A 23,142-nucleotide genomic window follows, 5' to 3' on the forward strand; every position below is an offset into this window, starting at 1 on the left:
CGCGGACTGGGCCGGGACTGAAAATTGGTTGTGACAAACCGGTTGGTTGCTACATGATACGAGTGCTAATGTGCTTTCATTAGCTGAAGCCCTGGGGATTTATTTTCTCATTTGCCTCTCATGATCCACAATCTCTGATTTTATTTTTATTTTTTCTCATGGAGCGTGTTCAGAGTGAGAAAAGCAATTTGTAATGTAATCTAAGTGTTGTTTTTTCCCTTTTTTTCCCCCTGTAGGCAACATTTCTTCTATTGGGATATTATAAGGGATATTTAGCTCTTAGTAAAGATTAAATGCTCCTAGAAATTAAAATCTGAACAAAAGTAGACCTAGTGTCAACATTTATTTAATTACATCATTTCTACGTATTCAGGCCATCACTCTGAAACACCACTCTTTATTTTAGATGTCCTGCTTACCTCAATACACACAAGCTTTGCTATTGGGGTAGCACAATTTATTTAGCCTACTAATTAGCCTAGTATTTAATTCCACTGCTTATCTTTTTCTTCTGGTTCCCAACCTGGGGGTCCCGACCTGCACAAGGGGTCACCAAAGCTTCACAGAGGGTCGTGACACCTACTCGAAGCTGTATAAGACCACTTTTTTAAATTTAACTATTAATGAACTAAAATATTAAAATATTCCCAGGAAATAATCTGCTCAAAATTCATCCAAATGAATCTTCCTGCAGTAATTGCGTGTATTATTTGGGTTAATTTTACCATTCATGGGTTGTTGTTCACTGTTATCATCATGCTTTGAATATAATATGGATAACCCATAAAATATCCCACATTATAGTGTGGGATATATGTATGTAAATATGAACCAAGGCTATATTCGAGGCTGAATACCAACCAGGCAAACCGGGTAACTGCCCGGGGCCCCAAGACCTAAAGACCCCGGGTTGATCTATAGCAATTCATTTGTGATTCATAATTATTGTAATAAATGCTGTATGCCTCCCTATAGGACATTATAAACTAGAATGATGGCTTAAGGCAGCACCTGCATTATTACTTCATTTTGAGGGCGGGGGTGTCAGTGGAGGCCTTTGGCTTAATTTGGCCCCGGGGCCCACTAGTGGGTTAATCCGGCCCTGCCTTTATCATGGTTAACTGTCAAATCCCTCATTATTATACCCAAAATCTCTCTTATTTGAATTAAAAAAACAACAGGAAAATACTGTAAATACTGAAAGCAAAGCATCATTCACAAAACTTTAACTTGAAATATTCAGCGAGGCTGCCTAATTTCACCCACAAGGGCCCCTTAACAGGTTTCGGGCTCAGATCTCATCACAGCGTGAGCTGCGCTCTCTCTCGATGAATCCATTTATAACTCGATTCTGTCCCAATTAATTTATCAGTTTCTCTCCACTCTAAATGGAATTAGGTCAAAGCCACTCATACACAGGCCCGCTATGATTAAAAACCCTGCTTTATATAGGTTAGCCAGCATTGTGCTCGCCGCAAAATTGTTTATTCAACACTTTTTCCTTGCTCCCGCTTTGCTCAGGCGCAGAAAGGGTCCTAATGAGGCTTGTGACCTCTGTCATCACATCAATCTGCACACAATTAATCAACTGCAATTAAGTATAGTCTGATTGGAACCACTGCAGCTCACAGATTTCACTTCTTACTCATGCTTTTCATCTTTTCGGCTATTTATATCCAATCAGGGAAGCAGCAACGTGGACTTAAGTTGACCTAATGGAAATCCAGTGAGAGCACATTCATGATTTAAAAAGTTACACACATTCAAGATGTAACTGCAAGCAAACGACTCAAGAGGGGGGCGCCAGAAAGTCAGACGAGTCCAACATGTGAACATTTAATGACTTAACTGAAGCCCAGAGGTTATTAAAAGTTTCATGTCTCATTTACACTCATTGATAATTACAATCACATATCCAAGGGTGGTGGAAAGTACAGACACCCCTGTCTGTCTGTGTGTCAGTACCACACACCTGGTCTCTGCTATGACTCTTTTAAGTCCCATGCTCCCAGAAGAGTCCTCGTACTTTATGACGCCTTACAAAAGCATCAAAAAGCAGATATTTTCTCCTGCGTGGCAGCCTAAAAAAAGAAAAGTGGATGCCCCGAAGAAGGAGGTTTCCTGTGCTGTAATGGTTAGTGGCTCAGAGATGAAGAGGGTTAAAGCCCAAGAGGCTGCAGCTGGCTCATCACTCTTTTTAATTTACACCCACGGCTCACTGTGTTAGTGAGTGTTGCCCACTCCTTGTTCTACTGTGGTTTTATTTGTCTTCTCTTCTCTCCACACCTGGCCTCCTTCACCTCCCCATCCTCTTTATGGCTCTACTTTTCTTCCTTTCTTACTTCACACATTTCTTATTTCTGCCACCCTCTGCTTTCTCTCCCTCTATCGTCTTCTGCAGGCCCCCTCGTCTCTCTGGGGAGCTTGCTGCTCTTTTCAGAAAGTGATAGCATTCCTGCCGCCCTGTCCTCTCCTCTCCCTCCCTCCATCTCTCTCTCTCTCTTTCTCTCTAAAGTAGGTGTTTCTCAGAGTCTCTCGCTCAACAATCTCTGTCTGTCTCTGCTTCCTGTCACCTCCTTCATTCATACCTCACTTTTTCTTCTGTCTACCTGTTCCTCCAATCTCAAACATCTCTCTATATTTCTATAATTTTAGCAAGATCAGTGGCCAATTCTTCTCTCTTCTTCTCATCCCACACATACACACCCCTCAATTCCTAGTGGGCTTACCCACACTGCAAATACATAAATAAACATTAAGTTACATGCATATCCATACATGCACGCTATAGGTTAAATTTCATATAATAATTTTAAAATCAGTTTCAACCCATTCTGAAGACATTTATGTGATATCATATTCTGATTGCTTCCACATATGCATAAACATATGAAATCCCAGCTAACATTGCTAAGAGACACATTCCTGTGACGTGATTAAGTCGTGTGTCTGGAGATAAAACAGGTTGAGAAATATGTGAGATCAAAGTGTAGGGGTGTATGCTCGTTATGCAGCCCTATTGGTTTCTTTCTGCACAGCAGCAGCAGCAGCAGCAGCAGCAGCAGTGATGGTATTCTGATTGCACCCTAATTAAGACAGTGCCATCCACTGTAAAAGCACAGAGGCATTGCAATGGTATAATTATGAAGATTTTCCAGATTTTTTTTACCCACGCAATACTGAGTTATTAAGTGTAACATACCTCTTTCCATGTGCCGGGAGACATTTACTCACCTAACCCCAATTGCAGAAAAAAATCCAAAATTATGAGTAGAAATCAATAAAATCCCTTAAGAGACAAACTGAGACAGTAAATAAGACAGACTGCCCCCAAAATCCATCACTATAGAGGAATGCCACAAAGGAGAGAAAAGGAAAACACCCACAGTAAAAAAAAAAAAGAAAAAAAAAAAGAGGCAACAGCATTTGGTACAGAATGGAGGGAGGAAAAAAAGCGAAATGATAGCATATGAGATACCTGAGGAAATCAAATTGATCCGACAGTTTGTGGAGGGTTGAGCACCACCGTCTCCAGCCTCCTCCGCCGACTCCTCCTTGGGCTCCCGGTCCGCCTCGGGCAACTTCCTTGCGGAGCTCAGCAGTTTTCTCCCCCCCAAAATATCAGTCCTCCTGGAGTGACATTTTTTTCCACAAGAGAAAAACGGATTTAAAAGACGATTAGATCATCCGCAAGGCGAAGAAGAAAACAATAGTCGATTTTTTTTTCTTTTTAAAAAGTGCTCCGTCGTGACCAGCAGATCTGATTTTAGTGGTGAAAAATGCAATTATTAAGCTCGCACTTGTTTAAGAGGGAGGCTGCCTGTAATGAAGTCAATACCCAAGAATGAGTCTCAGATACAGAGTGAGAGAGAGAGAGAGAGAGAGAGAGAGAGAGAGAGAGAGAGAGAGAGAGAGAGAGAGAGCAGAGGAATTCATCATACACGAATCTGTCAGCCATGATCAATAATGTTGGCAAAACGCACCTGATTTTTATCCATGGTCCTCTCTAAGCTCCCCGCACTTTGCGCATAACCCCCTTCCCCGTGAAGTCCGCTCGTGCTGCTCCGCCGCCGCCACGGACGCGCGCGCACACACTCCTCTCTCCAGCTCCTCCGGTCGTCGGTGCTGAAAGGGACAGCGCACGACTCCGCCGCCAAATGAAGCACCAAAAGCTCCCCTCTGCATGAAACATATGTATCTGTGGCTCAGCCCACCCGCACCAAATCATCGTCTAATTGCGCCACTGTCGCGCGGCACAGTCCACACATTCAATCAACTTTATTACCAATCAATTGGATCGATAGTTTCCACAATAGAGGGGCTTTTGGTTATTTGAACACATTAATAAGTCATCAAAATATGCTCACACAAGGCGTTGCGCCACAATCTTAATTGCCTGAACTTCAATCCATTTTTACTGCGCCCATTGATCCCCCCTTGTAAAAACCAGAGCGCCATGGCCCACTGTGGTGAATGGAATTAAATAAATGAACCGCATCCCATCTGCTGTGTAATAACAATTTGATAAGCAGTGTGGAGTGAGAAACCAGGCGATCGAAACAGACCCGGGTGTTCTCTCATGTGACAACGTGGACGATGTGCGCAACATGTCCAATTTGTGGCTTCACACCGCTGCGGCGGAGGAGGGGGAGGCGCACGGAGCAATGGCGCCATCTGGTGGCGAAAGGCGTGTCATTGCAACTGAAAAACAGCACCTAAAAATGACGTTTTTGTCTTTTTCTCACAGGTAGTGGAGGAATGTAACTGAATAGATTTACTCAAGTACTAAACTACAGATGGGAGGCACTTGTTCAAGTATTTCCCTTAATAAGAAAAACAATATTTGTACTTTTTTACACTCAGGGTTCCTTCACCTTTTCAGAGGTCAAGTTCAAGCACTTTTCAAGCTTTTCTTGACACTATGGCTAATTACACATTTACAGTACAGGCCAAAAGTTTGGACACACACCTTCTCATTCAATGCGTTTTCTTTATTTTCATGAATATTTACATTGTAGATTATCACTGAAGGCATCAAAACTATGAATGAACACATATGGATTTATGTACTTAACAAAAAAGTGTGAAATAACTGAAAACATGTCTTGTATTTTAGATTCCTCAAAGTAACCACCCTTTGCTTACTAGAATATAAGACATGTTTTCAGTTATTTCACACTTTTTTGTTAAGTACATCATTCCACATGTGTTCATTATTAGTTTTGATGAATCTACAATGTAAATAGTCATGAAAATAAAGGAAACACATTGAATGAGAAGGTGTGTCCAAACTTTTGGCCTGTACTGTATATACAGCACATACAATATATACAGAATACTGATTATTTCACTTTTTCATCACATTAAATTAGATCTTGTTGTTATATAAAAAAACAAAATTACGCTTCATGACAGCATTCTACAGAGAGATGACATTAAAAGAAAGCCTCACGTGTCCAATGTCCCACTGGTGTGTAAATAGGCTTGACATCGTAAATAACCTAAAATTCAAGCATTTAAAATCAGGCAGTAAAATCAGTGATTTCAAGGATTTCCAGGAACCGCAGGAACGCTGTCCACTACAAGATCATAATAAAAGAAAAGAAATAATCACTTTTTATAAAATATGATAAATATGATGTAATATTTCTATACAATATATTAAGTGAATTTAAATTAGCTGGACCTTGACCAACTACATTTCTGAGGGAAATCTTGTACTTTTTACTCCTTCACCTTTTCAAGTCAAATTCAAGCATTTTCAAGCCTTTCCAGCCCCTTACAGCTGTGGTAAATTACACATTTATATACAGCAAATAAAGTATATACGGTGCACTGATTATTTATATCATATTGTGCTATAAGCAGCTAAAATTAGCATTCTACAGAGGGGCAACAGATTAAAACACAACAAAGTGTCATGCTGCCAAAGTCCCACCTGTGTGTAATAGACTTTGCATAAACAACATCAAATTCAAGCACTTCTGTTCATGAATCTGAATTTTTTCCAACCTTAAAATCAGGCAATCAAATCAGTGCTTTCAAGGATTTCCAGAACCAGTAGAAACCCTTTCCACTACATTTATCTGACAGATAAGTCACTGCTACTTCACAAATAAAGATTTTACAACAAAAAAAAAAAACAGCACATAATCATTTCCATCAAATATGATGGAAAATCACTGTACAATATGTTAAGGAAATTAAAACTGGTCACATCTTGACCAACAGCAATAAAAGGTTGCTTACATAATCCTGTGAATCCAGGTGCAATGAAGTCGGGTTTTCAGCTGTCGTCATTCTCCAAGCATAGATAAGACAAAATCCTTAAAAATCAGACATTTAATTAACACAAATGTATGCTTTTGATCCTTTTCTGAGCTCAAAGTTGACACAAAAGATATCCTATACAGATTCATTCAACCCTATGTGGGTCGAGTTGCACTAAAACTTTGTCTCGTATTGACATCGACAACATAAATCCTTGTATCTGTCTTTGAGATGTCATAAGAAATGACGTATTGCAGCACAGGAAATAATGTGGGAAGGGAAACAAGAAATCTTAAGAGAAATAAGTGAAAATGTAGATGTACACGGGCGCAATTCCTGAGAAGGCAAATGAAATCTCTTCCCTGCAAAATGGAGTAAACAAACATGATTGATTGAAGTATATGACTCATCTCAGGACAAGAAAAGAAAAAAAAATGAAGCCACTCTAAACACCCCTGTGAGGTTTGAAGCAGTACATTTTTATTTATTAAGTGGTTGGTTTTAACATTCTTGTCACATCTGAAAGGCGTCTAACTCTTCTCAAGTTCTCTAGAAGGTGAGCTTAATAACATATTACAGCTGATGAGGAAATAAATGACAAGATTTTAAACAAAAAAAGAGAGTCTCTTGAGGTTTGAGTCTCTTCTTGACATATTTCAACAAAAACCTCCTTCAAAAAGGAATGAGATTTAAAAAAAACTAATCTTGGAACAACGCAAACTTGCCTCAGCATTAAACAGTGACAGAGTAATAACTAGTCGGACAGGTTTGAAGCGTATGGTCAACCAACAGTTAAGTACAAGTCAATAACTATTGTGACTAATATAACTATTATTTATACCATCCGTGGAGGATGAATCCATATATACATGTTCTCCAGACTTTGTCGCGGTATCGTTTTCACTTATAAAAATAAAGTTTGGTCTTTCCGTTTATCTGGTTTTGTTCCATTTCATGGCTTTCTGTTTGAACATTAAGACATATCTACATTTGGTCTTCCGAAGTCACTCTCCTCCCAACTCATGTGCCAGACAGTGTTTCAAAGACTACCTCGGGGTACCTGTTGCTGACATGCAGCCCCCTTAAGTACAAAAGAAAATTCACAAAGATTATCTGAATGAGTCTAAGGTCGGGTATCAGTACCTGACCCAAGTAGTATCCAAACTTCTCCAGTCAAATGATACCTGTATTTGATCCTTTTTTGTAGAAAAAAATTGTAGAAAATGACTTTTTGTATGGTTTTGCTTACAGCCAATCACAGAAGCGTTCTTCGGTGTAACGCAACGTGTAATTGGCCCGTTCCTGCAGCAGCTACAACCTGTACAGTCTGTCATGTGGTGAATTGAGCTCAGTGTTTTTGACAGAGTTGGCAGTTCAGCGTAAAATGTATTTGTGTGAAAGTGTTGGTGGCATTTTATGCAACTGCTTCCAATCACATGTTGGACATTAACTGAAGTAGAAAGAAAAGGTATCAAATGAATGTAACGGTACTGGAATTAAGCGATACCCAGCCCTAAATGAGTCTTAGCATATTTTTTAATGGAACAAAAAGTTTAATGTAAACTTCTAAGTTCAGAGAATAGAACTGTTTTGCTTTCATGTAGCTTTCTTTTTCTCTCTCCAATGTTTACAGCTCCATCACAAATCAGGATTAGCACCACAAACAGTTGGTGTCCATTCAAACCTGCTTATTAACCACACATCATCACGGGTCAGCTTTCTGCTCAAGACAAGGGTGCTCAATGATATTTCACTAAACACGGAAAATAATTGATTCCAGTTTCTGATATCTAATGCATTGTGGCTGTTACTGTTACGCCAAAGGCAACCTGTCTGCAAAAAACAACCCCAAAAACACCAACTTACTTGTTAATAATATGTGCAGTCCCACTGTAAATCACATTCTCACACATTAACACTAGTGATTTGCAGAGTAGGTCGTAACAAGGTGTTAATTTGATCATCATTTGAATGTTTCCCCCCACGGTAGCAACATTCCAACAGAGCTGTTAAGTTAAAAAACAGTTCATATTTGGAAGAAAATGAATTTGATTTAATTTGTTAAGCACATGTAAAAATGTTAAATCATAATTGTATCACTCTGGATTATTTCAAGTCATCATATTTAGTGACATTTGAGGGATTCAGTGTCACGTTTTTCTCCTAAGCGTTTGCCTCATTTTAGAACATAACTCCCTCCGTTTGCTGATACTGATGACTTACTGCCTGATGTTTTTTTTTTTTACACGCAGGCTATTACTGGAATGAATAAGTCGGCTAATATGTTGAGATAAAACAGGGTGATGTCAAAGTAAAGGAAACACCTTTTACAAATGTTTTTCACACATGCAGTCAAACAAAAAAGGCAGATCATACCAGTGATGTGTAGGAAAACAAATCTGACCTCTATACAGAGGATTTTTTTAAAGCACACACACTATTTTCAAAGAAAACTGAAAAGGGTTTCCATTACTTTGACCACACCCTGGAATTAATGGAAAATTCACTCCAGCTGCCGTTGGTCACTGCAAAGCAGATCAGACTACAGACTGATAACAAGAAGAATAATATGACTGGAAGTGTGATCTGTGATCTGTTTGCTTCTCAGGAATAGAGATGGGAATTGAAAACTGGTTTCAGTTGAAAAAAAAAAAAAAATTGATGCCGGCATATTTTTCGACAGCTGCACATTATGAAACAATGATTTCAAACTCATATGTCTAACTTGCAACAACAACAAAAAAGAAGAATTGGAAATAAACAGTCCCAAGTGGGCTTAATTTCATGACAAAAGATAACAGTGCTGCTTGCAATGTCTGTAAAATTATAATTCATAAAATTTCAAGTAAGGATGGAAACACCAGCAATATGCTGAAACATGTTTCTACGCAGCATGGGCTTAAAGTCCAGGAATGCCATATATCTGACACTCTATGCATGAGTAACACTGCTTTCTTTATTTTTAACTTGTCTTTCAAGAAAACATAACTGAAAACGAAATCTCTCATTTCATCTACATTGCGTTCAGACTCAAAGAGGTAATAAAACAGTTGCACTGATGCTGAGAACCTGTGTCAGCCTAGTTTTTTCCACACCGAAAATTGATTTGGAATCAATAAGGGACTTGATGAAGAATTGGACCAATGGGCAGAATTGATAATGGCACCGACATCAATAAAATCTTATCGATTCCCATCCCTACTCAGCAGCAACATTTATATCGGAAAATAAAGGTAATTTTCAACTCTGAGGGGTGCAGCTAGCCTTAAGATTAGAAGATATACAGGGGGAACATTTTGGGTATTGATTTGTTATAATGTTGAGCAAGTGGGCTTGAATGTCTCTAATTTAAAACAATTCATAAGGTGTTAAATATACAGAAAAGTGATCAAATGCTAATAGCCAAGGACCCAAATATGTTCGGTGTGGGACTGCAAGGTCATAGAAAATTATACTTTCTCTCAAAGGAAAAAAGAAAAGAAAAAAAAAATCAACAATTAAGTTTCCAGTCTATTTTCTGTGGACTTCACGATCCAGTTTTGATTCCCTCCGTCTTTCACACACATTCACACACACAGACACGCACACATGCACACCTCCATAGTCTACCTTCATCCTTTTGCTAAGCAGTACAAATCAGCCATCTGCATATGGATCCATATTTACATACTTGTGTAAGTAAATAGAGATATATACAGTCGTAGCGACTCTTCTGTTCGCTACAGTCTCTCTGTGGATAGCAGCGCCACCGTCCAGCTCGCTGGCAGGCTTCATAATGAAACTATACAAAAAATGTCAGATTCCAACAATATATTTGGTTCTTAAGCAAAAGGTGGAAATCCTTTGTACTTCACTCCTCTTTGTGCTCCATTGTTCCTTTTGTTTGTTTCCTTCATCTCCGATCTGTGCTCGTTCCGTTCCTCCATTGCTTTCCAATTCAAAGTTTTGATTTCTTCATTGTTAGAGGATCGCTCCTCCATTATCCCAGGCGGACTGTGAGCGGAGAGAGATGAGGAAAGAGAAGAACAAAAGGAAGAAGAGAATAGAGTGAGCGAGGGGAAAGATCAAGAGAAAAAGAGCAACAATTAGATAAAGAGGAACATTTCTAATGAGCAGAGTGATACACGGGGAAATAAGCGAGAGGGGGAATGTAGGAAACAGCCGGTAAATGCGCTGAGTGGTCAATTAAAGCCTGCAGAATGACTGTGGTTTCTTGTCTTTGCCCTCGGGAACGCTCTTTTACACAAACAAACACACACCTCTCGCGCCACGAAGGAAATTCATGTATCACAAGCAAACTCACACACACAGACAGAGATTGGCTAAGCACCACACAGCAGTAACTCTTTGTGGTTTCTAAATACACATAGTATAAGCAGAGAGAGAAAAGAAGACAGGAAGAAATCCAGTGTGACTCAGAGGGGGAAAAAAATAAATGATTGGAGGTGATGGCAATGGAAAGGCAGAGTCCTTGTACGGCAGCTAAACTCTGAGTTCTTACCGTGTGTTTGTTTCACCACACCAGGGATTTGGAGCGGGTGCTGACTCCTTTCCTCCTGCTGGCTGCTGCCGTCGCTGCGTTGCGGTGACTTCGCTTGTGAGACTCCAGGTACAGCTGACAAAAGAATAAAACTGATTACTTACAATCTGATTATAAATTCACACAGATACATGCTATGTTTAGTTCGAAATATATGAAGCAAAGCCACTAATTTAAACATCTTTCCATAGTCCAGAAAAAGAGAAGACCTGATTGTTATTGATTAGTGATAAATCCAGATTATATTCTCGATTATTCTGCTGATTTATGTCTAAACAGCAGAAAGTCTCTCAAATCTTTTAAATGATCTAGTCGGCTGGATGATGAGTCACAGCTGAACATAGAGTCTCTGTACACCAGATACTTGCAGTGCATAACTGTCTCGACATTACGTGACACAGCACAGCTTCTTCTTTCTGGATGGAGGTTTATCGTCCCAAGGTGTGGGAAAAGGAGGACAAAAACAGCTTTGTGCCATCATTGACATAAACAAGTAATAACAGTATTGTATGGATGCTAAAAGGCAGCATTCATTCTTTTTTCATTATTTGATTTTAGAGGTTTTAGTGATTTTTGGAGCCTTTTATGATGGTTTTATTATGTCTGTGTATTGTCTGGGTTGTTTTTCTGCCTTTTTTGGCATCAGAAAAAGGTGAAAAATGCCCTTTCAATGTCTAGTTTGCATCTGCCTAAAAGTCCCAAACACAATATATATAAACACTCAATATGTGCAAAATATATGAAGCTACAAACACCAGATGCTCACATAATTTCAGCTGGAGACTGAAAATATTTGATGTTTTAGCTTGAAAAAATTACCCCCCCCCCCCCCCCCCACAATTGTTTATTTATTTTAATTAATTAAGGGAAAAATCAAAATACTTCAAAACTCATAAATCCCTCCCCAACCCTTCACAACAAGGAAAAAGAAGGATCCATAGTAGCCATTTTCTTGTAATTTATACAGACAAGTATGAAAAATCACTTTTAAACTTCAACTATCAAAATAGTTGCCAATTGATTTTCCGTCAATCTAATCTAAAAAAAATGTAAGCACTCTGATCAAAGTTGACATCCAACCACAGATGGTGATCACGTAAAGTCTCCATTGACCTGACAGTGACCCCTCAGAGTGGAATGGATAAAGCTGATCATTCCCACTGTAGCGCTTTACTTTTTTGTTCTTTTAAAGTTTGGTGATGAGTGTTATCCCTCACTGGAAAAAGTCTACAAAGTGTTTCTTTTACAAGAGGAGAGATTTATGTCAGTAATTGAAAAACCAATACCTTCTTGGCAAAGGCGCGTCCACACTGGTCACAGGCGTGAAGGGAGAAATTCTTGGTCACTCTGACTTCAGTGGAGGACGACGACCCCGTGCCGCTGCTCTCCGACTGAGCGTCGTGCCGCCGTGTGTGTGGGGTTTGATTGCTGGGCGAGGAGGTGGAGGACAAGTTGCGTTGGTGAGTGTGTTTCTCGCTGCGGCGGGTCAGAGGGGGGCTGATGGGACGAGGAGGCTGGTGCGTCTGCTGTCTTTCCTGCTTGCGGGTGACGGGGGGCGACGGGGTGAACGCTGGCGATGAGATGTCCTGCTGTTTCCGAGTGATGGGAGGTGGGGCTAATGAGGAGGAAGAGGAGGAGGCTGACGAGGCGGTCGAGGCAGCAGTGGAGCACTCTTGCTTGCGAGTGACAGGAGGTGAAGGAGTGGAGGAGGATGATGAAGAAATGTGACGTCCGTTCACTTCCTCTTTGATGCTGCCGCTTGTCCTCTTGCTGGGCGTCGGGCTGTTGAGGACGACCTCGGCTAACCTCTTCACCGCCCGGCTCTCCAGTTTGGGCATGATCTTGGCGAGGTACGCCGACGACTTCTTGTGCACCACGGTCACGTGGCGCAGGACGTCTCGTTTGCGACGTGACTCGTAGCGACAGAGGGGGCAGCGGTAGAACTTAATGAAGATGTCGTTGCCGTCCGTGTGCAGCTCGATGTGCTTTGTCAAGTTCTGACGTGAGCTGAACTGTCGCTTGCACAGTTTGCAGAAAAGCTGCTTGAAGTCAAAGCCCACTGACAGTTTGGTCATTTTGGTGGCCACGTTGCCGCTGCACATGTTGCTACGGGAGGACGACGAGGACGAAGGTAAGGATGGCGTCACCTTTGGGCTCGGCGGGGCCTCTTCTTCCTTCACCTTCAATGTGTTTGGTACCACGGGAACAACTTTAGCTGTCCCAGTGCTGCCACTAGGAGACGGGGCCGGACTGCTGTCGATGTCCTCCTCCTCCTCTTCTTCTTCTGAAGGTTCTACCGCTTCCTCCTTCACTCGGATGTTGTTGGTTGGGGCCAAGGGAGCGCTGCTACTGTTAGGAGTGGCTGTGGGAGGAGTGGGGGCTGGCGTGGGAGCAGACCTGTTACTTTTCACGCTGTATATTTTGTGGACAATACGCATGTGTCTCTTCAACATGAGCTGAAATACACAGAAAAATGAAAGATTAATTGATACATTTTCCCTGCTTTACAAAAGGCATCAATTATTCCAACCAATGAAAGTCTGGGTAAAGTAAAATCAGAGATTTGTATGAAAAAAATTGCTGAAAACATATAAAACAACTTAATGGAAGAAAATATATAAATGACTGAATTTTAAACCATTAAACAGTTTTTCTCCATTTCTGTGTCCAGGATTTTTTGGGCCTGTCTAAAATAATGGCTCAATGGTGCACTGGAGCTTCCTTATCATAACTCCACCCCCAACACTATATAAGTGTCTTTATCAACAGTGGCTAACATTAATCCATTTACTTATAAAGTTTGCTGAAGCTAATGTTAACTCATGTCAGCAGTCATAGCCACAGAAGATTACAATGTCTAGTAATATCCTACGTATGTGCTGATTCTGGAGCATTTTATGAACCTTAAAGTAAACCGTTACTGTCTGCAGGTGGTCATGACGACCTCTGTTTCGAAGACAACGAGTCTGTGTGCCACTGTTGGCTGACTGCCAACAGTGGCACACAGACCCAACAGGGGAGCAGATCTCTGCACTGCAGAACACCCAAACAGACACACAAGATTTACTCTCCATAAGTTGGATATGAGATGTCAGGTTTCAGGCCTTCAGCAGACACGCCCCCAGCGTTCAGAGCAGAGAATATTGCTCATTTTTCTCACTATTTTAAAACCAATTATTTTACACTTTATAATTTTCTTTCTGACTCAAATTTGACTGGGTGTTTAATAACACATATTTCTGTGGCGTGGACAACTCACATCACATATATATTTTTGCTTTACCCAGACTTTTAGGATAACAAAATACCAACAACAACAACAACTTCAGTGCGCCTCTGGCTGCCAGCACCTGAGACTTGTTGCTGTTAGGACAACAAACAAACCTGAGAGCTGTAGTTCCTCTTGCAGAGCGTGCAGCGGCATGAGGCGGCGGCGGCAGCCTGTGGAGTGGGCGGGGCCTGACTCGGAGGTTTGGTCTGGTTAGGGGTCGTTGGTTTAGAGTTCACGGGGTTGGGCTTGGGGTTTTGGCTGCGTGTTGGGGAGGAGTTGTTGCTCTTTCTGGGCGGTGTGACCTCCAGAGAGAAGGGCTGGCCGGGCCGCGAGGCGATGCTGGGTGTGATGGTGTCCCTCCGTAGACCACGATGCACCTCGTCAAAGTGACGGCGCACGTTGGCTTTGGTCGCGAAGGTTTTGAAGCACACTGGGCAGGATTTTCCAGTAGGTGTGCTGAGAGTCCTTGGCCGACCTCCAGAAACAATAACAATGATTATTATTTCATATGTTTCTTACAAAGCTACAAATTGAACACAATACATAATACATTTTGTATTATAGTGGACAAGAGGTCAACTGACAGAAGTGAAGACTTCTTTGGCGCTGATCCAAAGTATTACATACTTTGTCACAAGACTAAACCTCAGCTTCATATTTTTCCCCCAACAAAATATAGAATACTGAGCACTTGAATGTGCAGTATTATTTATTTATATGCCGGGCTGTACCAGAAAGTTTGAAGCTTCAAGCTTCATTCATAATGTTGACATTCCAATTCTTAATCCCCATAATCAATATTTTTCATTGTAATTTCTATAAATACTCACCTTTAACCATAGAGAGCAGGCTCGTGGGAACTGTACGTGTCTCTGTGAACTTTCGAAGCTCTTCCAGTTTGGTCTGGTGCATTTTGCGGCAGTGGCGCCTGATGCTGCGCCGCGAGTTAAAGTCCTGACCGCACAAACAGCAGGAGATTGTCACATCCTCAACCTGGAGAACAATAAGAAAGACAGACTGACTGAATATGATAAACAAAGCAATGTGGAAAATTAGATCGTCATTCAGCCATTGAGAATGCAAAACTTCTCAGCAATGCTGGGTATCTCTCTTTAGACTCTTCTGACTTGCATATTCACTCTGAGAACCCTGATTTTATTGTGTTACTTGTGCTTCCTGACCGGTCCAGTCACCTACCCCACTAGTGGAGCCCTCGTCTTCGTGCTGTGGCTGCTCCTCTTTAGCCTCCTCCTCACCCTCCCATCTCCTCTGTCCCTGTCCCGGGCTGCTGTGGCTCTCCGGCCCTCCTGGCTGGTTGTTGTCCACACCCTCCACTGCTTCCCCTTCCCAAGCAACCGGACTCTCTCTGGCACTGTGAAGGATGTTGAGACAAACAATCACAGACAATGTAAGTCTATTAAAAAAAACAAATTCCACAAACTGGATTTGTGCTGATGAAGCGTGTAGTGCTGCCCTGTGAACAACGAACAACAACAGTTTTAAAGTTACAGTGCATTTCATACCATCAGCATATCACCTACCTGGGTGTGTGGGATGGATATCTAGCCAGCTCCTCCTCTGTGGTGAGGTACTGGAACACGGCCTTGGAAGTGGTCTGAATGGGCTCCAGCCGGACTACATAGTCTGGGGCTCTGGGATATATGGCCTCCAATAAATCCTTCATGGCCACGCTCTGTCTGTCCTCACCAGACGGACCTAAAAATGATAAACAATCCCCCCCCCAAAAAATTATAATAAAAATGTAAAATAAACATCATAGCAATTAAAAAGAGGGTTTATTACTAGTTTGGTCTAATCCGCAATATTATGTTTACTCTACATACATACAAAACTTCCTTAAGACGCTCTGATCAATGCCAGTTGCTAACTTAAATATTTTTAAGCAGGCAGAGTTTTCCTATGTCACTTTTGATGCGGATGCTTGAATTTCCCAGGGCCCCTGAACTACTCACGGTGTTCTTTGCACTTGGGCTGCGGTTGAATAGTCAGAAAAATGTCGTCTTTTGTCCTTTGAAGCACTTTTCCTTGACCTCGATGGAAAACGTCACGAGGTCAAGAAAAGATGTAACGGGAGAATTCAAAAGGACTCAAGAAAAGTGCTTCAATTGCACTTACACAACGTAATTATGCAACGGTGGATGTTATTGACGTGGGTCAGCCTGATGAAAATACAATGTTCTGAAGATGGACTACTAAAAGAGAACCTTAGATACTTCCCCCCATGTGTTCTTAATGCGCTGCTTCATGCAGGCTATATAAACCTATTCAATTGATTTATATCATAAATATTACTTCATTATTAAGGTTGGAATTTAAATTTAAAAAAGGAATATAAGCCACCAGTAACAAAAGTTAAAATAAATGGTCGTCACATTATGAATGGTGGATTACTCTCCCATTAACTACTTTTGAATCAACATAAATCCTCATTAGTATGATTGTATGAAAATAACTGTAGGTTGCAAGATAGGTATATATAAACTTAGCTCCTAGAGAATTCAGCCAGCTCCTGCATGGAAGCATGCAAAAAGTTTTTTCAAAAAATTCAAGGTAACACAAGTGAGTAATTATTTGCCAAATTGTCATCTTTGGGGTGAAGTATATCTAACCTAACCTGAAGTAACTTAACTCTTAACAGCAAAAGTGTATGCATCAGCTGCATCGGTCCTCTCAAACTGTCATTGGTCCAAGATGCTGCAGCCGAACCTGCCACTCTCTGAATCAGAAAAAAAACCCAAAATCTAAAAAGACAAAACCATCTCACAGAGGCCAGTCACCCCTCTTTCTTCAATTCTCTTTTATTTTTTCCGAATACATTTAAAATGCCCACACGAAGACGCACTGTGGATGGGGTTTGTGTGACTCTATTTATGTACTGAGAAGATGAGGGTCTCCAGCTACAAAACATTTTCTGTTTGTGCTCCTCTGGTTTGGCACATAATGTTATCCGCACAGTGCTTTCTCTTAGAGTGAATGCAATTATTTTGCCTCTCCAAAGCCTCCTTTATGTGCGTATTCCTCTTTTGGTAAATGTGCGAGTTTATTTCTTACCAAGGAGATAAAGAGAGGATGGAAAGAGAGGAATTGAATTTAAGCTACTCCTAAAAATGGACCACAAATCATCGCTGGAGACTGTATAGGTCTGCTGTCAAGGCTGGGTGGTGAAAAATCGAATGTTTCAAAGGAAAAACATTAAGTTTATCCAGTAACCACACAATTAATGTCCAGTGTCTCAATGGTGAAAAACAGACACCAATTAAGTCATTTATCAAAATAACAATACGATACACTTTCAGTCGCCGGTAACGGACTCTTGAGTGAGAAAAATTAAGCAGAGGTAAAACTTAATTAACACAAGAAGATTGTGATGAAATAAAGTTTTGTACTTCTTTTTTTTTTACAACAACAATCATTACAGTGGATAAAGCTGTGTAAAATATAATTGACCGTTTGGATTATACGAAAGATTGATTTCTCTTTTAGGAGGAGAGCTGAATTAGAACAGAGAAAATCACTTGAAGAGTCTCCTAGGCTTCATCCTTTCCCTGAGTCTCCTACCACTTCTGAGTAGCAAAGAATAGAGACGTGGACACACACTGTGCCTAATGAGAAGTAGATAAAACACAAATGGCGCCAGATCAAAGTCAATTTCCTTAGTGTTATGAGAGGAGAGGAGAGCAGAAGTTGCACTATGAGTGATGGGAATGATTGATGGATTGAACATGGTACAATGTGCATGTTAGTTTGTGTGCAAAAAGAATGAAAGAGCACAGCGTGCAGACAGAGGAGATAAGAGGAGAATAATGAGTAGGAGACAGATGGTGTGAAAGAGAGAGGAGAAACCTTGGAGTGACAGAATATGAAAGTAAAATGTGGAGAAGCCTGAGGAGACGTTAGAGTAATCAATGATTCTGTGTATAGGTTTGAGTCTTAACTAAACTAGGTGTGTATGGCTGCTGGGCTCAAGTCAGTTTGATCCCTGCCTGGTTCAAGGAGTCTCTGTGTGATCTGTACATTTGCATTTGCATGTCCTCAGCATGTACAAAACTTCTGGCCTTGGCTCTGGCAGATTATGTTTTATCTCTATTGATTTTATGGTCATTTTATCTCCTATGTTTGTTTGTTTTTTTGCTTTGATTTTTTTAATAGTGTAAGTATTCTAGACGTGTTTGTGTCTGTGTGTGTGTCTGCATGCTGATGTGTTGTGTCACTAACCGTCGGGTTCAGGCAGCCGTGATAGGCAGTAATACTCCTTGTGTGTGATGAGGTTGGGCAGGCCTCGGAACAGACTGCGACACAGTTTACACTCAAAGATGGTGTCCACTTCTCTCAGCAGCATGTGCTTCAGCTGGCTCGTGCCTGCAAGCCGAAGAAAGGCAATAATGATTATAAGAAGGGAGAATTACAAGACGTATACCAGTGACATAGTAAACGGGGTATAATTTAAAAATGTAACCCATTGTTGTATTTGTTGGAAAGGACTTTCAATGTTGTATCCTGGTGGTGAGTCCAGTGTTAAAGTGATAAAATACACTGCACAGATACAGGTGCATCTCAATACATGAGAATATCACGGAAAAGTCCATTTCCAGGAGTTCAAGTCAAATATCCCCAACCAAGTATTGAGTGCATATAGAAGGACATACTTTCAGAGGCCAACATTTCCACATTAAACATACTTTTTAAAATTGTTCTTTTGTAATATTCCATTTTTTTGAGACACTGAATTTTAGGTCATCATTACATGTAAGCCATAATCATTATAATTAGAAGAAATAAAATAAATTAAGACATGAAATGTTTCATTCTGTGGGTAATGGATCAATATAATGCGTTATTTCCACTTTTTGAATTGAATTACTGCATAAATAAACTTGATATTCTAATAATAATAATTCTATGATATTCTATTTTTTTTAGATGCACCTGTAGGTGGGCAGATCTTATCGGCCAATATTAAATTATTATTATTATTAAAGGCATATCGGTATCGGTGTATATGCTGTATCAAAACTTTTTAACACAACATATAAAGCAGAGAATGTTGCTTGGTGTGATTTAGAAATGGTGTTAGTTATTCTTTTTTTGTATTCTTTTTCTTAAATTGCCAGCAATTAACAAAAATTGAACAGTAATGTTGTTATACATTGTTTGTATAATGTATAATAGTGTATAACAACGTTAAATATTATTTAATGAAGATTTATGTTTGAGAAAGTAGCTCTCTGGGTACATTTGCAGAGTGGGGAAAAATCAGTGCACAATCCACATAAAAAGGTCTATTTTCATTCCAGCTAATAAAATTACTGAATCCGCCCCCATATCAGTTATCCATGATTTTCCCCCTCTGAAATCAGTACCCGCATCAGTCTCAATGTTTCTTCAATAACATCTTGCTGAAACAGCTGAAATATGAAAATTACTGTAAACTATAGGCATTTATATGATCTCACATCATCAATATTGTTGAGAGAGAACAGAGAAACAGAGAATGGATCAATTCCAGTCTTTGTAAAATGTCTGTGAGCTAAATGTGTCTCATCTCAATAAAAATCTCATTGACATTTTAAAGGACTCAGATGATTATTGCCTTTGGGTTAAGTGCACCAACTTTTGCGTCACCAATGCCGTCACCTTTACTTTTTCCGTCATTGTCATCAGCCTGGTGACTCATATGTTCAATTACAATTCAGTTTGGCCATGTGGAACTATTCAGTACTTTGCTGGATATCTGACTCATATTTTGTCGAAGTAGCGGCATCTATTATATCGTATGCTCTGCAGGACATTTTACTCACACGTGTGCAGCACACACACACACACACACACACACACACACACACACACACACACAGACACACACACACACACACACACACACACACACTTGGGGTGACTCACACAGTAATTTGCTGTCAAACACACAAAACAATTGAGGCCTTTTACATGTTTTTTTCCCTCTCTTTCAGAATTGATTGCCTATTTCTCTTTCACCACCAGTTCAGTAAGTATGCAACTGTGATGTTTGCATGATTTTATACCATAATAGCAGGTAATATGATCTCCCTTCCTGAGAGCATTGCAGACAGTGACAGGTTGTGTTTCTGTTTAGTTATTTTGAAGCACAGTTGAAGCATCACATTAAAAGAGCTGTATGGAAACGGCAACACTCACTAATAGGGACACTGGCATGACAACAAGGCCAATACTAGTGGACAGGAAAAAACAATTCAACTTGCCCATTTGAACCAAATTCCTGAAGACCTCTCTACATTTTTTTAAATATTGTCGGTGGGTTAGATGGCCTTTGTGACTGGTCTTGTTTCCGGTTTGCAACCGTTGCTTCTTCTACTCTTTTTAAGCCTCTAGTAGTCTATAGTGCCACATTCTGACCAAAATACACTGTAGCCTGATCAATACGCTCTGAACCAGTTGATGTACATGGGGCCAGTGGTGGAAAAAGTATTCAGAACACTTACTTTGGAAAAAGTACTAATACCACACTGCAGAATTACTCCACTACAAGTAAAAGTCCTGCATTCAAAACGTACTTCAATAGAGTACAAAAGTATCAGTTTTATATTCTAAATATATTACTGGATTATTATTATTACTATTATTGATGCATTTATGTAAGCAGTGTTTTACTGTCGTCCAGGTAGAGCTTATTTTATCTATTTATTATATATTTAACTTAACTTCTTGGAAACTGAATGGAAACACAACTTTAGCTTCGACCCTGTAAGCAGCTCTGGTCGTCGCGCTAAACTCAACTTGTCTGACTCAAAACACGTCTATGTCATGTCTGAAACAAGAGAGAAAGAAACCGCTGTTGAAACTGCTGTGTAAACATAATGTTAATGCAAAGCAAGTATTTCCCGCTAAAGCATTACACTTACTGCTTCCCAGCAATGAACCACTGGAAAGCCGTCATTGTGAATCAGCTAGAGGAAGTGCTAAAGTGATTTAAGTGATGGACTGCTGTTGACAGAAGGCTAACAATATATTTCATTAAAAATTAGTCTGCTCTATTTCTTGCTTTCGTCCTCTTTTTCATTATCAGTTTTCAATATTGAAGGGCAATAAAGACGGAGACTGAAACCATTTCTCTCGTCTACAAAAACACTTGTGCTGTGCCTGCATCATAAATAATAATAAATAAAAAATGAATGGATAATAAGAAAGAGACACAAACCTGAGCGGAAGCATTCAATTATCTGCTGAATCCCAGACTTGGAGGTCTGCAGAGGCTGCTGGAGCAGAGGAGGATCTCCAGGCTCCACACAGAGACCTGGAGAGCAGGAGAGAGAGATTGCATTTTATCAAAAGCTAGCTTATAATTACATCAGAGTATGACAGTCATGGAGATATACACCATCACCTGGGAGCTCTGGGGAGCTGGTAAAACACAAAGTATATTGCAGTGTGCTTAAGGGGTACACACACAATCACAATCGGACAATGAGGATTGTATGAGACAGTGATTCACTCTGACCTCATTACCTCCATGCTAACACACACACACACACACACACACACACACACACACACACACTAAAGGATGACGATGAGAAAGCAGGTCACCTGTCTTTTCCTTATAATTTCACTTCATCATTAAATACAGCCATTCCCTAGTTATCAAGGATTTTATCAGAAAGGAAATTGTGCAGACATTAAAAGAGTAATGAAAAAACATTTAATCTGTCTGTAATGCTCGTTCAGAGGACTACAAGTTCAAGTGTTGGTAAACATGCAGTGGGGGGGGCCAAAGGCATGCTGATGACCAAAAAAAATATTGTGCTTAGTCCAACAGTGTTGAGAGCCAGCACAGCATCTGATACTTCAGCTTTGGTGTCACACGGTGCCACTTTATCAGGCAAAACAGGAATGCAACCAGGAGGAAAAGCACCGACATGTATTGGAAAATGTTTTGCTTGTGCACGACCTCAATCACCAGGGAGTGCAGGGTCAGCAACCTGAGAGCAGTGACCCTGGTGCTGGTAGGGGTTTAGTGTTGGGTTTAATTTACTGACCTGCTTTCATGCGATCTTCAGTTCAAATCATTTGATTGCCACAATAATATTGAAAGAGCAGTGAGGCATTCACCCTTGACATTTCTGGTTCCTTGTAAGCTTTGTTGATATAGTAAAGTTAAAATATTGCACTATTGCACCTGCTCCAACCCATTCTAGCCAGTAACAGCACTAGGTAAATGGCTAAAATAAATATATGTGCAATTCAGCACTATGTGTGCAATATAAATGCAATTTAGATACAAGATTTATTTTAAAATAGGTTTTATGTCTTTTTCTAAAGAAAAAAGGTTGGTCTGTCTTCTGCCAATCCTGACTCAAACGCTGCAGAGAACAAATTCATTCTTCCTTTTTAAAACACCATAAAAGTCCAAAACACATTTCTGTCGGGAATACACAAATACGCCTTGAGGGTGTTATTTTTACTTATTGATTCAAGTGCCAAACAATTTTATTTTTCCTTTGTATGAAACATTAAAAATAAAATAGCAGGAGTGGGGACGTGGCGCCTGCATTATTGATGCAAGTCGACTATGGCTCCATGACCCACAATGGGCCACTAAGATGGATTGCTGTGAGGGAAAGAGCTCTCATTCCGCCCTTTTTCATGCATTTTCTTTATTTGATCGTTTTAATTTTTACATCAATATCATGTTAACATTTCATGGCGATGGGCAAACAAACAGAGAGGGGTAAACAGCCACGCGAGCAGGCCAATTACACTGGCAAACAACGCGACAGACCCTGTAATCACCTCAAATGCAAAGTCTAATTTCTCACATTATATTTATGTGAAAGGAGGTGACAGGGAGAACATCAATTCTGCTGCAGCAAAACAGCTATGACTGGAACAAAGCTGCAAATAAAAACATTGTCAGTGTTTCCAGCTGTGACAAATGTCCACTGTTTGTTTGGTCTTTGAAGCCTGACGCACTTCAATTACAGCCTACAAACTACAATTTATGTTTAGCAAAGACACACTATTGTCAATCATAAGACAATGATGT

At 40.3% G+C, this 23,142-nt stretch overlaps 2 protein-coding genes across 2 annotated transcripts in view; both read right to left on the reverse strand.

Annotated features, from left to right (window-relative positions):
• grm8a (glutamate receptor, metabotropic 8a) overlaps positions 1 to 3,844 on the reverse strand; it is a 306,788-nt gene extending 302,944 nt beyond the window's left edge. Inside the window, exon 1 of the mRNA XM_059325537.1 lies at positions 3,479 to 3,844. The gene's annotated coding sequence lies outside the window, so the exon portion shown is untranslated. The remainder of the gene's footprint in view (positions 1 to 3,478) is intronic.
• A 2,884-nt stretch (positions 3,845 to 6,728) lies between these two features.
• The window catches only part of znf800b (zinc finger protein 800b), a 38,550-nt gene continuing 22,136 nt past the window's right edge, over positions 6,729 to 23,142 (reverse strand). The window contains exons 5-13 of the mRNA XM_059325793.1: positions 21,298 to 21,393; positions 18,318 to 18,461; positions 15,623 to 15,797; positions 15,279 to 15,453; positions 14,912 to 15,074; positions 14,195 to 14,556; positions 12,097 to 13,266; positions 10,772 to 10,885; positions 6,729 to 10,263 (exon numbers count right to left, since the gene is read on the reverse strand). Coding sequence (XP_059181776.1) covers positions 10,784 to 10,885; positions 12,097 to 13,266; positions 14,195 to 14,556; positions 14,912 to 15,074; positions 15,279 to 15,453; positions 15,623 to 15,797; positions 18,318 to 18,461; positions 21,298 to 21,393 — 2,387 coding nt within the window. The 3' untranslated portion in view covers positions 6,729 to 10,263; positions 10,772 to 10,783. The remainder of the gene's footprint in view (positions 10,264 to 10,771; positions 10,886 to 12,096; positions 13,267 to 14,194; positions 14,557 to 14,911; positions 15,075 to 15,278; positions 15,454 to 15,622; positions 15,798 to 18,317; positions 18,462 to 21,297; positions 21,394 to 23,142) is intronic.

This window comes from Centropristis striata, chromosome 22 (assembly GCF_030273125.1).
Source record: "Centropristis striata isolate RG_2023a ecotype Rhode Island chromosome 22, C.striata_1.0, whole genome shotgun sequence".
Taxonomy (NCBI): domain Eukaryota; kingdom Metazoa; phylum Chordata; class Actinopteri; order Perciformes; family Serranidae; genus Centropristis; species Centropristis striata.